The sequence below is a fragment of the Hylaeus volcanicus genome, chromosome 5 (assembly GCF_026283585.1).
Source record: "Hylaeus volcanicus isolate JK05 chromosome 5, UHH_iyHylVolc1.0_haploid, whole genome shotgun sequence".
Classification (NCBI taxonomy): domain Eukaryota; kingdom Metazoa; phylum Arthropoda; class Insecta; order Hymenoptera; family Colletidae; genus Hylaeus; species Hylaeus volcanicus.
Window position 1 is genome coordinate 23,186,649 of NC_071980.1, and position 16,540 is coordinate 23,203,188.

The window sequence follows — 16,540 nt, forward strand, 5'->3', positions numbered from 1 at the left end:
AATCTATCGATAACGTTAAAGATAACCCTCGGAGACGGATCGACGTGTAAAGGAAGGCTCGTCGCGAAGAGAGAGAGAGACAGTTTCTAGATAGGGTACATAAAATCGTGCTCTATGTCGCGAAGGATTTTTCTGCTGGTATTCACATGGGATAACCAGAGAAGTGAGCGGGTTATGGTCCGAAGATCCCTATCGGTTTCCAGCTCCTTCGAGGATGGGTTAAGGGTCGAAGAGCTTCGCGCGAAGGGGGTCGAATGGGTTGAAGGAGGAAAGTAGTAGCTAGAAATTGCGAGGAAAGGGTGTAAGGGAGTAGAGAATCCGAGAGTGCCTGCGGCTGAGCACTCACTTATAGCTTCTACAGGCCCCTGGGTGCTGTATCTTTGTCAGTGGTGTCTCCGACACTACATCACGCTATTTTATGGTGTCTAAAGTCCTGGAGAAAGGACACTGCGGCTACCCTCGATTCGCGATTAAGGTATCGCTGTCCAGTGTCGTGGAGCATCCTCCTGCCAAATTGGTAATGTATCGCTCTGGTATCAGACTTTTCCTGCACTTTCACCAGAGATACACTCCTGTACAGAGTGATCTCTAACCTAACAGTTTTGTAGATGTTTAGTACTATTTTGGCGTTCGAGATCATCCGGAGGTGATTGTTCTAGTTTGCATCAAATTTTTTTCATTTGCATAATCCGTCGAGTCTACTTTTTGGGATCAAAGTATACAAAGAGAACATACAGCAAACCACCCAATCGCATAGCCAAAGTAATACCTAAAGTATCACGTTGAACTGAATAAATTAATTCTGAATATGAGAAGTTAAAGAAAATAAATCTGCATAGAAGTTATGAGTTTGACGAAGTCGCAAAATTAAATATAAGTTTAAATTCAATACAAATAAGTTCCAATTGTATAAAAACGAATCGTTAGGGTCAGATGTTTCAGAAGTATTAGTCTGGCAATGAACGTGTTAAACAACTCCATTTTCTCAACTGCAGCACTTCCACAAACTCCACGTAACTGTTTGAATCGACTCTGTTGAAACGAAGTTGCATTGTCTGTAGAGCAAACAGAGAATACGAAACTCTACCATGCGATAGTATAGATACATGTGTTCATAACAGCTTGCGGTAGTCAATATTAACGCCACCACAGGACGCACTTTACAAGATTGAACCATTCGTAATCTGGAATTTAAATCATTTACAGCCTCACTGTCTACTTGGCTTCTCGACATCTATACAGACGGTTCCAAAAAGATAATTCCACTTCTGCCGAGATCTCGTGCTTCTATCCTAGAGCATCATAGTGGATCCTGTATGCTTGTATCCTTCTGTATTACTTGAAATGCATTTGTATCATCACATTATGTCTCTCAGGTAGTTTTATTAGATTATATGAAGAAGGGTTTTAATCAAAAGTGAGATCATTGAATCGATCAATATTAATGCTTATACTTTTACAATTAAATAGGAAGCCTTAAAAATGCCTGTAGATGTAGCCTGGATCTCCTTTATCTTTTTTCTTTTTTTTTTTTTTGGAAAACAATCGAGGCCTCTGGAGTTTGATAGATATATTACAATGTACATAACAAGTGTAATATGAATGTACAATTTGACGATGAATATGTATGTGCAACAGTTCGTGCACACTGAGTAATTGCTTTTCGTGGCACAACTATATAGGTATAGTATTATTCCGAACGAAGATGAAACAAATTGGGCACAGGAATATATTGCATGATTTAATGAAATCCATCTATTCCTGTTTGCATTGTTTAACAAACACGAGCCAACCCGATTATGCGAAACAATATTTCCCGCATATTTGGAACGTAGTTACTGGGTTCATCTATTTAGAATTATTACGATTCACCATGAAAATATGGAAATTATTACTTAAGCTTTCAATTGATATCAACAAAAATAGAAATTTGAATAAACTCTAAATAGATTGATAATCTCAAAAGTATTTATACTCTTATAAAACATAATTCACATTTTAATAATCACTATTTCGGTATGTTGAGTCATGTCATTCAATTTACAGGCACATTTTAATCAAGTAATCAGACAGATCTCGAACAAATGATTTCATGATAAATGGATACGCGGTTTAGGAGATATTGCCTGATTTGCTTGTTAAAGTACGCGCCACGTTGGTTATTGCCCAATTCCCCATTTTTGGGACGTTTAAAAATAATTGTTTGTTATATATCCATTGCTAGGGTTGAAATACCTCGTCAACGTATACATGTCAGCCAACGAATCCGACAAATATCATTAGCAACTGACATGTATGCCTCTGAGGGGTATGCTCTGTTCATGCGAGTCTGTCCGTACTATCGCGGATACATGAAAGGCTTAAGGCTTCCGATTGGTAGACTCAGATTGGTGACGTGCATTCTACTAATTGGAAAGCAGAAGGCTTCCGTGGATCTGTGGTAGTAAAGAATCATTTGAAGCGTGCGTATCCCTCAGAGGCATTCTTCTCAGCTGCAAATGACACCTAGGCTTCGCGAAGGATTGAAAAAATCTTTGACACGACGACTTGCAGACTGAAGATGGCTACTTCAATCACTTCCTATAAGTATAAGCAGTTGTATATTATCATAGCAGAAAAATAATTATCAACCAGGTCTGGTCAAACTTTAATTAGAACGAAAATAAGGAATGACTGATTGGAATAACTTATTTCGGAATGTTACTTTCGATATAGTTATTTGTGAATGACGATAGTATCAATTCACTTAAAATAATGGAACTTATTTATTTCAAATAGCGAATTACTTCGTTACTTTTTCAGTTGTTTAACGAAACATACAATTCTCAAAATAATATGGATCGAATAGAATTTATTTGAAGAGAATAGAATTTATAACAACTTGATTTGAATTTATTCATAAGAAATTTCTGTCCAGGTCCATCTAGCATTGTCGAAAAAAAATTGATTTCTCTTTGAGTTTGGATAAGAAACGTGGATCACAATTGTTTGGTATTTCATCTTCGTTCTTCACATTCGAAATCGTAATGTTCTTACGATTTACCTGATATAATTTTGAAGATCAATGTCAATTATTTCAAATGATCACAGAATAAAATATGTTATTTAACATAATATTCCAAATAATGTTATATCTAAAGTGACCACAAATTCCTTTGAAAGAATATTTCAGATAATAACAAATTTATACATTTTGTTAATAATTCACGAACGAGATGGAATGGATTATACGTTTATATGTAATATGTTTACTGTTTTTGAGTCCTTTTCACAGAGGTCCAACGAGTTTCTCATAATATTCAGCAGCCTGTGTTCATGGTACGTGGAAAATCTGAAACTATGCAGAAGGTGGCCTTCTGCGCTTTAAACATGTTAATCACATAAGCTCACTTGATGTCGCATGATGAGCAGGAAAATCACTGCCACAGGTGAGGGTTAATTCCCACTCGTGTGTCAGACACTTTAAATCCAACCAAATCCTGCGTAAGGATTAAAGCTTGTCGGTTCTCCTTGTTCGACTCTCCAGGCTCTGTCGCATTGCTCGTGGCGCGTACTTTAATCCGACGTTTCTAACTTTGATTGCAACTGTTTCCATCGCATCAATGAGTTCGTAAAGCGAATGTGACCAAGCATTCCGCTGATTACTATTCCACAGCACGTGTTTTAACGGGCTTACTTCGTTCAAAGACATGTCTCTACTCTTAGTAATGTCATGCTTGCATGGGCATCTCATATTTCTGATTTCATCGTGGTCTGATTATTCTTCGAGGTGAAAGATTCTGTTTATTTATTCGCGTTACTTTTTTTTCTCATTTTGTATCTTCAGCGTGCATTAATATATTATACATTCGTGCCGTTGTATATAGCAAATCAGGTGATCAGGCTTGGATGACAGCAAGTATAGTTACTCGTCTGATATAGCGATTGGCCTCTTTGGACGCTAGGTCACGTTTCAGGAATAATTCCTTGCAAATATTTTCAAAATAATTCTAACGCGTTAGTAAAATTGAATATATTTAACAGATTAGGAATATTAAAGTTGAAGGTCTTCGTGAAGTAGTTGGTATCTCATCGGCGCAAATAATAATTTTCTTTACTAGAACCTGTTATTAGCGTTTCCTTTGGTGTAATCGTAAGATAAAGGTGCTCCTCGGCGTTCCAAAGCTCTATTCAAAAGCCACAACCGATCGTTAACCGACAAACAAGGCTTCCGAGTGAAAACAATCCGTTGTCTTGTTACTGGAATATGCGACTCTGTTCATTTACGTCTCCTATTCTTTAGCGGTCGTTAACTCCATTTGCTCTCCATGACGCTGTGCTCTAAAGTTCGTCTCTGATGCCCGTCAGAGAAGTACGCACGCATCGGTAGGAGAACGACAGGAACAGCGGAAAAAGCAAATGGCCAGCTGGGGGAAAGGAGAGAGAGAATGTCGCATTATTAAAGCACCGCGCCACGCTCCTTTCGTTTCGGCTCGCAATTAATTGAAGCTGCTGCCGCGACTACGTGAAATAATTACGAAACATGCGGGAGAACGAGTAGAGCAGAGCGTCGTCCCTTGTCGCTTGATGAAGGAGACGAGTTGGTCCTCGCGGTAGTGGCAACGGAGCTCTTCTCGTTACGACGGAACAACGTTGACAAGACCTCATGACCTTGAGCCTCAACTTGGTGGACAACGCTAACAAGCACTAATTGCTCTTCCTTCGACAGAGTCTTCTTTTATTCTAAATAACGCTCAACATTTTACTCGACGTCACTACAATTTAAATTTCACTATCGTGGAGGGACTCTTTCTATCTTCACTGCGTGATAATGCCTGTAATTGTAATTTTTAATCGTTATTCGAAAATATTCTTCATTTGTAATTCTGTTAGATCGTAGATTCGATCGGATTTTTTACCGCATGCGGAGTTACATGTGATTGGACAAAAGTAAATAGTCTACAAATTACCATTACCATTAATAGTCTACAAATTACCATTACCATTAATAGTCTACAAATTACCACTACAACATATAGTTAGAAGTATACAAACGTTAAATTTCATTAAAGAGAAGTTGATTCTTGGAAAACAGCTACCTTCCTAAAATAACTGCGAAGGAGCAGGCACGATTCGGTTACAGTTAACAAGGTAATATTATATCGTATAGTGGGGTTACTTAGCACCTTATGGGGTATCTCAACACTGATCCTAATATGGATTGGTTATGGTTTTACACGACGAAATAGACGGATTAATCTTTTTCAGGTTTCGGTGCAACGATACCCCATGGGGTGCGAAGCAAAACCATTTTACTATTTCTTGCAAGGTAATGAAGATGTCGACTTCATTTTTGCTATAGTTAAATTAGTTAGTTATAAGTATTAGTTATAATCGTAACTGTCCCAGTAAAAATTACAAATTCTGCACATACGATTGAAAATACTACATACAAGTCCTTAAAGCAGGTATTTTATTGAAATTGCTGTTGAAATGTAAAGATCATTCAATTCTAGAATATGAAAACGAATTGTACACCTCGTAGAACATTCAATAAGTAGCTTGCAGTATCATCGAATATTCAACGTAGGTGAAATCAAACATAAATGCGTTCCCTTTATCGTAATCCACCGTGGATGACTATTCAAGTATTATCGCCGAATCACTTTGCGAGGAGTTTCAAGCTGAAAAAAACGTTGACAATACAAACAGATAGGGAGTTGAAAGGAAGATTGCACGCATCCCTCCGTGGACCTTCCTCGTACTTCACTTTCTTTTCGTCGGGGAGTATGAAATGCGGACTGTTTACAGACAATCTTTTAAAAAGTTTTACACGCAAACAGGAGCGTTCGAGGGTGGTTTCGTCTGGCAGTTGCGTAAGGACGGAACTGTGGCTGGAAGCGACGAACTATCTTCCCAAGACGTTTCTCTAATATGGAAATGACGATTGTGCAACGATACGTACGCGGCACGATAAACTCTTTGTGTTTTTACTGTGAAGATATCTCGAAAGTTATTAAAGAAAGAATGGAGTACCGAAGAAGATGATTTTGTAGTTCATGAATTACATTTTAAATGAAATTGGTTTCATACGTTGTTGAAATTAATACTTGGAGTTTCTTTTAATTGTCGTTGTCGTTATTACATTGGCTAGCATTAGCTTAGGTTACATTCTCTCTATGGAGTGAGTTTAAAAACAAATGTGACATCGCTTGACATCATATATTGGGGAGTCTGCTAAATAAATTTTTCTTTAACCTCAACTCTAATTCTTCTGTTATGAATAAATATTATTTTCCACTTCTGATTCTCGATTTTCGAGTGACATAGACTTCCCACCCTCTCGGATCTTAAATCGCGTCGTCGGGCGATCTTTTAAAAACTTTTAGATTCAAACGCAGGACGAGTTATAGGTAGGTTCCCCTGGTCGCCGAGCGGAAACCCGAAGAAAAGACAGTGACTGGGCTGGTGAATGGAGATGAGTAGCGTACATTGTTCAAAACTTGCGACCATTGCGAGGGGCCAGTTTAAGCAGAAGGTGGAATGAGAGAATCCGTCTTTGCCGCCAGCCTTGATACGTCCCTGAACGACTACGCTATACCTGGAACTTTCTTTGATTCGGGAAAAGGAGAGCTTCCAAGGGAAATCCGGACTTCTGTGCGACTACAGACGGGCCAACTTTATCGCGGTTTGTAATGCTCCTTAACATGCGTCTTATGATAAAAGAAAAGAAAAGTCAAAAATTAAAAAACCAAACTCAGCTTGGAGTTAATTTAATATCAATTCTTCGAAGTCAAAACAGATCCTTTTAATGGAAGTTACAAGCAACATATTTACTAAATATCAGTAAAATTGTACACTCGTTAGACAAATTCTCCCAAGTACGATAAAAATACAGTTCCTCTGTTTAAAAGTGTTGATGAGTAGATGTAGCGAAGTGTACATAGTAGGCGAAGAGAAAAAGCTCACGAGAACATCTAATAAACACACATACTAACTGTAAGATTTAGATAACTTGCCCACAGAAAATTGTAAAAAGCACGTAACAGCTCTTGTACTCTTTAAGGTTGATGATCATTGATTTAGAAATACCTCATTAAGTTCTAAAAATATCCACGTCAACTTATTGTTAGGTAAAGGCTAGTTCAGATTAATTTAATAACGAAAGTTTATATCACGGACTTCCAACCCTGGATTTACCGTAAATATCACGAATCAAAGAAGTGATTAACGTGGAAAGCCAATTAAGATCTGCACGGGTGAGAGCCGCAACCCCAGTTGGGGTTCGTGGAATCCTTTATGAGAGTGACACGCACGATTTCCTGTTGGGTTTCATGTCACGTAAGTTGCGTAACAGGTGGCACAGAGTGACATAAGCCATGGGTTCGTTCCCTTCAAAACACTGTTATTCACTTATATTAGAAAAGTCTCGGACAGTCACGGAAATCGAATCAATAGATCATGAAATGTCACCTAACAGCCGATAGTGCATCCGATGTTGAAGTTTCTCATTTCCTGGATATCGTTCGTCGAAATGGTCACGGAAAGCCGCCAAGTATCGATTGACACTTTATGTATGTGAACAGGAATTGTTGTAAATAATACACTGAAGAAAAACTGTCGAATTCCATTGTCTCGTTGATATTGTTTAATATTGAGAATTAAATATTTTTTTCAATGGTCCATTCTCGACACTGACATGAATTTCGTATAAAATTAATTTTCTATTATGTATTATTTATTCTAACATCCGATAAAAAGTCTCACTTTAAAAATCTGCTTTTTTACGCAAAATAAAAAAATACCCTCCTAAGTTTCACGAGGCACGAAACGTCGATTAGAGATCGTGGAAACGAAGGGTGAGAGGAATAAAATTTTTATTCGCTCATCGCCAGAGATATAGCGAAATAGGCCTTCCGGCCGTGTCTTCCTTTCTTTCCGTGGAATTTTTCTTTTGACGCGCGACACGAAAACACTTCTTAAAACTTTCGTGGGTACGGTACGCCGGAAGGTTCGGGACACGGCGGCCTGAGAAGTCGGAAGTTCGCAGAAGAGAAGAGCGAAAACAAAAAACGACATTAGACGACCGAGAGAGAAACAAGGATTATCAATCAGAATGACAGCGATATAGAAAAGAGCTAGACCACATTAGTCTCCGTCCGATGGATTCATTCGAGCTGTCTATCACGGTAGCACTTTGAAATCCCCGAGGAATCAAGGGAACTCCTCGCAACGGTTTGTTACAAAGAATAACAGAATTGGAAATTGTTGTTTCCCAAGGTCCTGATCGAATAATTTATTATTGTCTACCACGACTCCCACAATGAATTTCTGTCCTGAAAATATTATCTTTTAGAAATTACGACCGATCGAAATTGTGTATAAGTAGTGATTTTATTAGCCCCTTGCACTATAACTGTTTTCTTAGTTTATTCCCTGCAAGCTCTACTCTCATTTTCCTGGATTTTATACCTGTACAAGTATGCCAAATTAACGTAGTCTCACAATCAAATGTGATAGTATGTCTCGTGAGAGACGGTCCATGGCCTCTACTCTTGTCAAGTAGATGCTTTCAATCCGCTGAAAATCGTCTCGTGATAAAATACAAATTTGATTTCCCCACGTCTGAGATGTGGTTGCGATCTGCTAGATCCGAAACGGTTACATTTGGATAGCCTAAAGCTAATGGTCTACGAGAGTTCAAGTCATTATCAAAGCAACACGTCTAAAGCTGATACTGGGTTGAAATCCACAAAGGTTTCAAGTCACCTCCAAGGGAAGTGGTTAATGCTCAATTCCCAGAGCGTAGTTGCAATCTGCCAGATTCAAATAGAACTGATTGGAGTTCTAACCAAGATCACGGGTTTGATCCTGAACGTTTGACGTATCGCGGCTTCCTTTTACGCTGTCATCTAGCACGGCGTTCGCATATACTCCGTGTGGATAGGTATGTTCGACGCTAGATGTAGATACAGAGGGTTTTGAGAAACACTGGACCTCTTTGGAGCGAGCTATTAGTCAGGAAAGTAGGTGAAATTTGATCGCTGCTGTTTCTTAAGCTCACTGTTCAGTATACTGTGTACAGGACAATAATGGAATTAAGTTTGGTCTATTATAATTTTCTTCAAACTCTGCATTTTAAGTCAAATGCAGTCAAATGAAACTATGGGTATAAATTAAATCATTAAATCAGAAATTTTATTTTAATTATGAAAATATAGATGAAGATAAAATTAAAACAAGTCTTTTCATATTTTGTTAAATATAGACATGGCCTTTGGACACTTCAAAAAGGTATGATTTGTGCCAAGAAAAATTGAACTTGAGTATTCAGAGATCAACAAATATTATGCTAAAGTATGTAGCCAAAGCGATGCAACGTTTAAACAATTAAGCGCGATGAAAATGAAGCGAGACATACAAACAGGAGCATTTCCCAAACGATTCGAAACGATAAACAAAGATATTTGTATTGCACTCGTTCATTGTAGATTCGTTGCTGTGATTCATATTTGAACGAGAAACGTTGGTAAATGAAATTAAACCGTCTGGATACTGATATCGTTGAAATATAACGTTCACGTTATCATTCGATATATGAGAAAGTTCAACAGTCATTGGCTAATTAATTGCCGAGAATTTCGGTGGATTGAATGTGCACTCGCGAAAACCAATTCGCGTAGGTTTCTGCAGAAAACAATAAACTCCAATAAAATCAATAGGGACGAAAAATTTGCTCTTCGGACGCTTCATACCTCGAATATTGGCAATGTTTTTTATTAAGAGTTTTCCTTTTTTGAAGGGAGGTAATTAATTACGGATGAATTTTTTTTTGATAACTTCGGCTCTCAAAGTGATGAGAAATGGCTGTGTACAGATCTCCTATGCATTCCGGTTTATACCAGGGAAAGCGAAATGATAAACGTAAAACTTCCTTGGCGACGAGACATGGGGTTTTTATTTCATTTATAATTAAAGAGACTCTGTAATATTTGGCAGTGGACAGTGTACATTTAATTTCAAGTAAGAGGATTAATACTATCCAACGGATTCGTGAATATTATGCGTAGCAGAATGCATTTGTACGAATATTTGCATCAGTAATTTAAAGTAAGGAACGATTACTAATTTTATAAAATTATTAATATGATGTAAAATGTGAGTCATGTACATAATTGTAAAATATTATTTTGTTGGGTTATTGAAATGTTAAATATAGCGAGGTGATTCATTTCATGAATGTTGTTACTTTGCACGAAAAAAGGGAAATGGGTGCCCAGTTGATAAGGTATAGTAATCTGTCGATAAAGTAGTGCATTCTGTTGATAATGTTGGTTGCCCTGGCGATAATGTTGTACACTATATTGATCAAATCTGTAGCTAACTAGGGTTCTATATTACCGGTAGAGTGATAATACAAACATTTATATGAAATAAATTAATTACCCGAATGTTAAAATTTAAACCGTTAAACGACATAAACAGAGACTCAATAATCGTGGTTCTTTGTCCAAATACACTCATTTAACATTTAAAGGGAGAAATTGTTCCATTTATGTTCCACGAAAATCGTTTGACGGACAGTATTTTATAAAAGACTTGGCATTTAATATACATACACGACATTTTCGTTGGGAAATATTCGTCAGAGGTACAAAGCATTCGCACCAAAATAGTCGGAACTAAAAGGTATCGCAAAAGAGCGTCGCTCGGTTCAGCGTAGATATATTTCAATCAGGGAACGTCGTTTTTAAGGCGCGTTGACCGAGTTTCTTTGTGGGTCGTACTTTGGGGACACACGAAACAGCACACAGTGTTAATTTGCATCTCATGGACATGTAGATGCAAAAGGATCTTCCCCCCTTCCCCCACTTCGTTCTTCGCTCACATTCCCGTTCTCTTTACCACGTTCCCTTGCACATGAAATAGCGTCTACGTACATATATCACTTATACTCACTTTTCCATCTGGACTGCATACTTTGATACCCGCTAGCGAGACTATCAGAAGAACGGGCGTAGACCGATCGCTGTACTGAAAGGAAACAGACGTTTTCATATAACGATTGAAAATTATTCGAATTTGTTACATACTAGAAACTTAAAGGTAAAAATATAACTAAAGTTATTGACCGGGTTCGATTAAAATACAGAGAATGCTAGAGAAATAATCAGGAACAATAATGGGGGAACATCAATTTTGTTGGTACCCAAAGATTTAATCTTATACATTCGATAAATATGTAATTATTTAACGTTTTTGACCTTCGTCGGAATCATATAATGTAATTATATAATGTAATGTTAACAACAATGGTTAAGATTTGGGGAAGATTATTTTTGCACTTCAATTTATTTATGGAATTTCCTTATAAACTGCATCATTTAAAAAACCTTCACGAAAACTGATAACTGATCTCTATCAATTTGTAGTGAGCTTTATATTTCAATGGTAGGTGAAGGTAGGTAAACATCAGTCTGACGAGGCGGCTAATCGCCATTTTCGAGTTACGCGGCGTGTTGGAGAACTTTCGCCGCTGCACAACAACAAGAAAGTTGGCAAAGCGGGCGAAATGATTGAAAGTGGTACTAGCAACGGCAGAATATTCCCTATTTTCCGTTGCAGACACGGCTCATTGTCTTAAAAACCCACTGAGGTGGTTAGACGTAGCCTGAGTGGGAAAGGGGATCGCCGGTATAATTACTATAAAGCAAGGGATGGTTTTCGATAACGGACGCCAGTGCATTCTTTTTATACTGGGTGACTCGCGAAGTCTTTTCTTCCTTTCCTTTTTGCCATCACAATCTTGTCAGCGAAATGAAGAGTGAAATATAACTCATCCAACGGAAAAAGAAGCACATATTAAAGAGATACCTCGTTCTTTGGTAACTGGTGTAACGTATAAATATGTTTAAGTATGTTTCTAGTCAAACGTAAACGATTTCTTTATTACACAATTCTATTTCGAGTCGCACAATATTTTTCGAAACAAGGTTTCAAAATTACTTATCCGAATAAACAAATTCTAACGTTGAATATAAGTTCCCAATCAGTGGTATTAAAAACAAATACGAATCAACAAATTGAGTGAAAGTTGTCCCTCGATCCCCGAACCTGCTACCTCGCTGAAAGGGGTGGCGGTAAATTTAATTTATTGCAGCAGTTTTATTGAAGCAATTAAAAAATTAATTTATTGAAGCACTTCAAACGAATATGCTCCGCAAAGCATCAGAAAGCGATTAATGAAACCTCGATTTCTTGCAGATTATATTCGCATGTCTTGAATATTTTTAACTCTCCCCTTCGTCGGGTTCTCTTACCCCCATTCTCAGTTCCCTGCTCTCTAAGTAATTGTTTCACGCTGTGAAAGTAGAATAAATATTAAACGCAATAATGGAAATTTGACGAACGATGGGAATTTCCTTAATTATTTCACCCTTATTTTTATCCGATACTCTAAAGGGTAATCGCTGTGCACCTTTGCTTTTTTTATGAGACAAAGTTTGTCAATCGTGTGACAGTGTACGCATGTTATTTTAAGTGTTTTTAATGTAAGCTTAGTGATTCATAGTGATTCTGTTACTGTTGCATACAAGAGCATCAAACAGAAGACCCTCGCCCTAAGACAGATCCATTGACCCAGTGATTCGTCCACTTTTCCCCTCGGTCACGAATGACCGCGCAAATCGAGACGTATCAAAGACAGCATAATCGCCTCACGAACACAAGAATAAATCGCCCATGTATTATTTAAAGTGACACAAGTCGACAAACGAGAGTGTTAGATGCCATCGTGTATGAGTTTGCTGAGCAGTGAACGGTCCACTATTAATTATCAAAAGTGCATTAATTTGGGAACTCGTCGCTCCTGTGACATTTTTAATGTTTCATACAAAAGCACACCATCCTCTATAAGAGTGATATAATAATAAATTTATGATAAACATTTTACAACTGATAATAATGGTAGCTGTTGGTAGCTATTTCTGTTGCCAATAATTAATGTGTAATGACTATTTGAATTTTTCCTTTTCAAACAAAAACATACCACCTTGTATAAGCGTGACAGTCACAGTTTCACCGTAAAACTGATAAAATAAAGTTCGTGATAGCTGTTCCTTTTGCATAAAATAAATACGAAATAGACAATTTAATTTTTCCTTTTCAAACAAAAACGTACTACTGGCTCGAGTACCGTACCATTGAAAAAAATGTTAACAATTCTCCCTTTAGCCACTAATAAATGTACAATAGACGATTGCATTATTCTTTTTAAAACAAACTAGTACAAAAGTTAGCCGTCGATAGCTGCAACAGATATTTCCCTCTGAATTCACAAATACTTTCTCGCCCCCGTAAAAAGACTAACTTTCTCGAGTGACGCGTCTTTCGAACCACGCGTGGTATATCAAAGTCACCCACAGGCACCATCGTACCAGTCGACGAGCCCAAGGATGAACATTGTGCGACGTTCGTTCGAGGACACCCGTTGGTTCCCGCAGCTTTGTTCGACGGGGGTGATTAAAAAGTTGCTGAGTGAGTCTTGACGACAGGAGGATACGGAGCGAAGCAGATATAGAGGGACGGTAAAAGTGAAAGATAGAGGAAAAAATGGTGAGATAGAAAGAAGCAAGAGGGTAGGAAAAGGAGTAACGCGGTGACGAGAAGAAAGACGATGGTCCGTGGAAGAAAGATGGAGTGCGATGTGGGTTGAAGGAAAAAACGAGTAGGGAAGAGAGAAGAGATGTGCGTGGGAAGAAAGATGCAAGATCAAGGACGAAAGGAGACAGTGGTTGCGACGGGGACTATTTGAGACAAATGAAAGGGATAGAGATACGAGTGGATGAGAAAAAGACAGACGAAATGGACAGTTAGGCAGGTAGACAGAGAAAGGGAGAGACAGAGTGCGCGAATGAGTATGCACCCCCGGAAGGGCGGGTCGAAAGGTCGGGATGACTGGTTGCTCGGTGTGTGAACGAATGTATGAAGTTCAAACCCGGATGGGCTTTTGGCGTGATCACCATTTTCCTCGTGCTTAAATTTCCTTTGTTTCCTGCAACGCTAAATATCCAACCGTGTGCACCACGGTTCCATCCATTTTTCCACGGCCCTCTACTTGCCTTTTCTTTACCCCATTCCTCCTTGGGCGCGTCTCTTACCTCTGTTCCTGTTCACTCAGCTCAACACGAAGTTACCCTCGCTCGATTTACCACGAGCGTAGTCATTTCACCCGCCCCTTCAACCCTTATCTTTCAGATTGAAGTTTTCCGTTAGTCGTGATAACACCTGTAATGTTCCCGCCTAATCTATCGAATGACCAGCGATGGCGCCATCGAAGAGGAGAATGGGACAAATTGCAGTCCCTTCTGCTACGAATATTTTTTAACCACTGCAATTTAGTTCAAAGACAAAGTGTACTTAAAATGTGCATATGTAAATTTAATTCCATGGGATTAATTCTATAATTCTTTGAGGTTTATTAACTTCAAAAATGTAAAAGTCGGCGCATACCTATATTTTTACAACCATATCTTTGTAATTAGAGGAAGAAGGAGAAAACTAGTCTATCATTTTATATAATTCTCTGTTATAATAATATTTTATATTGCTTTCGTTTGCTTCGTTAGTGTCCAGAGTTTTCTATGCAAACACCATTTGCATATGTACAGATTGGAAGACACAGAATCGTGTCTGAACCGGTACCTCGAATGAGACGGAATTGGAAATTAATTGGTTTGTCGTCTGCAGGCTCGCTCTTTCCCATTTTGCAGCAGACCTCAGACTTTCCAGGTACGCATTGAAATTAAGGTTCACGATAATCCTAAATTAGAAATAGCAGGATTTTCAAAGGTATCAAGTTCTTTACGCGATAGTAGAATCAAATTTCAATGGATTTGAAGTACTGAAGCTAGTTTAAATATATGCTTCGTACGCATTGAAATATTTAAATTAATTATTTTCAAATGTATTGGAAACTCACCAATTTTATTTTCTGGCTAAGATCAATCTCTGTACGTAGATTTAATTGTTAATAATCATATTAAATTCTAGTCAATTCTATGTATTGGATGACTTTTCTTTTTTATTAAAAATATTATTTTCCATATGAAACTGTTTTTGATAAGGTTGTACTTCCTGCCTAATAATCAACGTTCGCAACGCAAGTTTTACCGCTTAATATTACTAAACAATTTACAACATATTTCCAATTATCTATGATATTTACAAGAGAAAAAATGTAAAACTACTACTAAGTTTATTTATCAGTTCATTCTATGAACATACTCATTTTCGATCGTGACATATATCACCGAAGCAAACACTGTTCCTCGGTTCTGTTTATTCCAAAATGAGCCCAAGGATTCTTTCTCCGTCATCCGAATCACTGAACAACGCACAGTTACCGTTCAGATAATGTCGCCCATCAAATCTGCTACGGGTAATAAAGGGAATGGTTACGAGGACCACGATTGTCAATGACTCATGATGTGACTCAAAATATCGCCTGAAACAAGGGTGAAACGTGCTGTTGGGGTTTTCTTGACGTGGCATTTCGAAAGGATCGTTCTTTGCCTTGCCACACCGACTGCTCACGGATTTATGAATTTATCAGCCGGGGAATCGTTTCTACAAATACGGTCCACATATCATATAGGGTGCATATCAAGCACCATCCCCTCGTGATCGCAAGACTGAAGAAAGGAGAGCACTCGAGGCTTCCGAGCATGAAAAACGAAGGGTGAATACGCCTAAAGAGAAGGAGTACATTGATTTGAACTCTTATGCTCCTTTTCGCATTCGTCGTCTTTCTTTTTTAGAACCATTAACAGATTTCTAAAGGAGAGCTGCACGAGCAGCAATTATTAGCAGCAATTACAATTTGCCGCGTCGTTTTTTAATCGCGGTGATATTGAAATATTTTTAGTCGGACGTTTACGTGGGAAGTATAATTGAGGCTACTCATTTAGTAAGCTGTGGGTATTACATCAATAAGGATTCCGCACTTTTGACACTTTATGCAAATAATATGCGGACATTCGTATATTTCTATACATAATATATGTTCTGCATTTTTATTATTTAATGAAAATTATTGTTATTGAAAATATTTTGTTAATGAAAATTATTATTAATAAGATTATCTTGCATTGTTTGGAAAAAAAGACTATTATGAAAACACAAGGATTATCATGTTTGAGAATTATGAATTTCATTAAATAATAAAAATGAAGATCGTAGATGTATTATGCATATACAAGGAGAAGAAAATATAAATCCTTTCATATATTAACTTTTAAAAATATTTTCGTTAAAAATATTGCTGAACCACATGTACTTCATCAATTGATTTTTGAATGATTTTTCACAGCAGAACACTCAAAGTCGACTGTACCCACAACTGCTTTGAAAGCTGGGTTTGGAATAGCGATAGCACTCGAGTAACCAATCGGTAATTTACTAATCAACTAATGGCTAGCAGAGTTTTAGACCTTTGGCAGTTCAAATTTACTTCGCGAATAACTGTAAATCGAATGTAATAAATAAATCTTTTACTATGAAG

At 37.7% G+C, this 16,540-nt stretch overlaps 1 protein-coding gene across 11 annotated transcripts in view; it reads right to left on the bottom strand.

The window, feature by feature from the left end:
• The window catches only part of LOC128876251 (EGFR adapter protein-like), a 197,251-nt gene that overhangs the window by 74,678 nt on the left and 106,033 nt on the right, over window positions 1–16,540 (bottom strand). For 7 of the 11 annotated variants that reach the window (XM_054122443.1, XM_054122442.1, XM_054122441.1 and 4 more), the window contains one exon: window positions 10,939–11,008. The exons of 1 other annotated variant lie outside the window; for it this stretch is intronic. In XM_054122443.1, the coding sequence (XP_053978418.1) occupies window positions 10,939–11,008 (70 nt within the window). Of the gene's footprint in view, window positions 1–10,938; window positions 11,014–16,540 lie in introns of all 11 variants that reach the window. 3 more of the 11 variants (XM_054122446.1, XM_054122445.1, XM_054122437.1) reach the window with 1 other exon arrangement.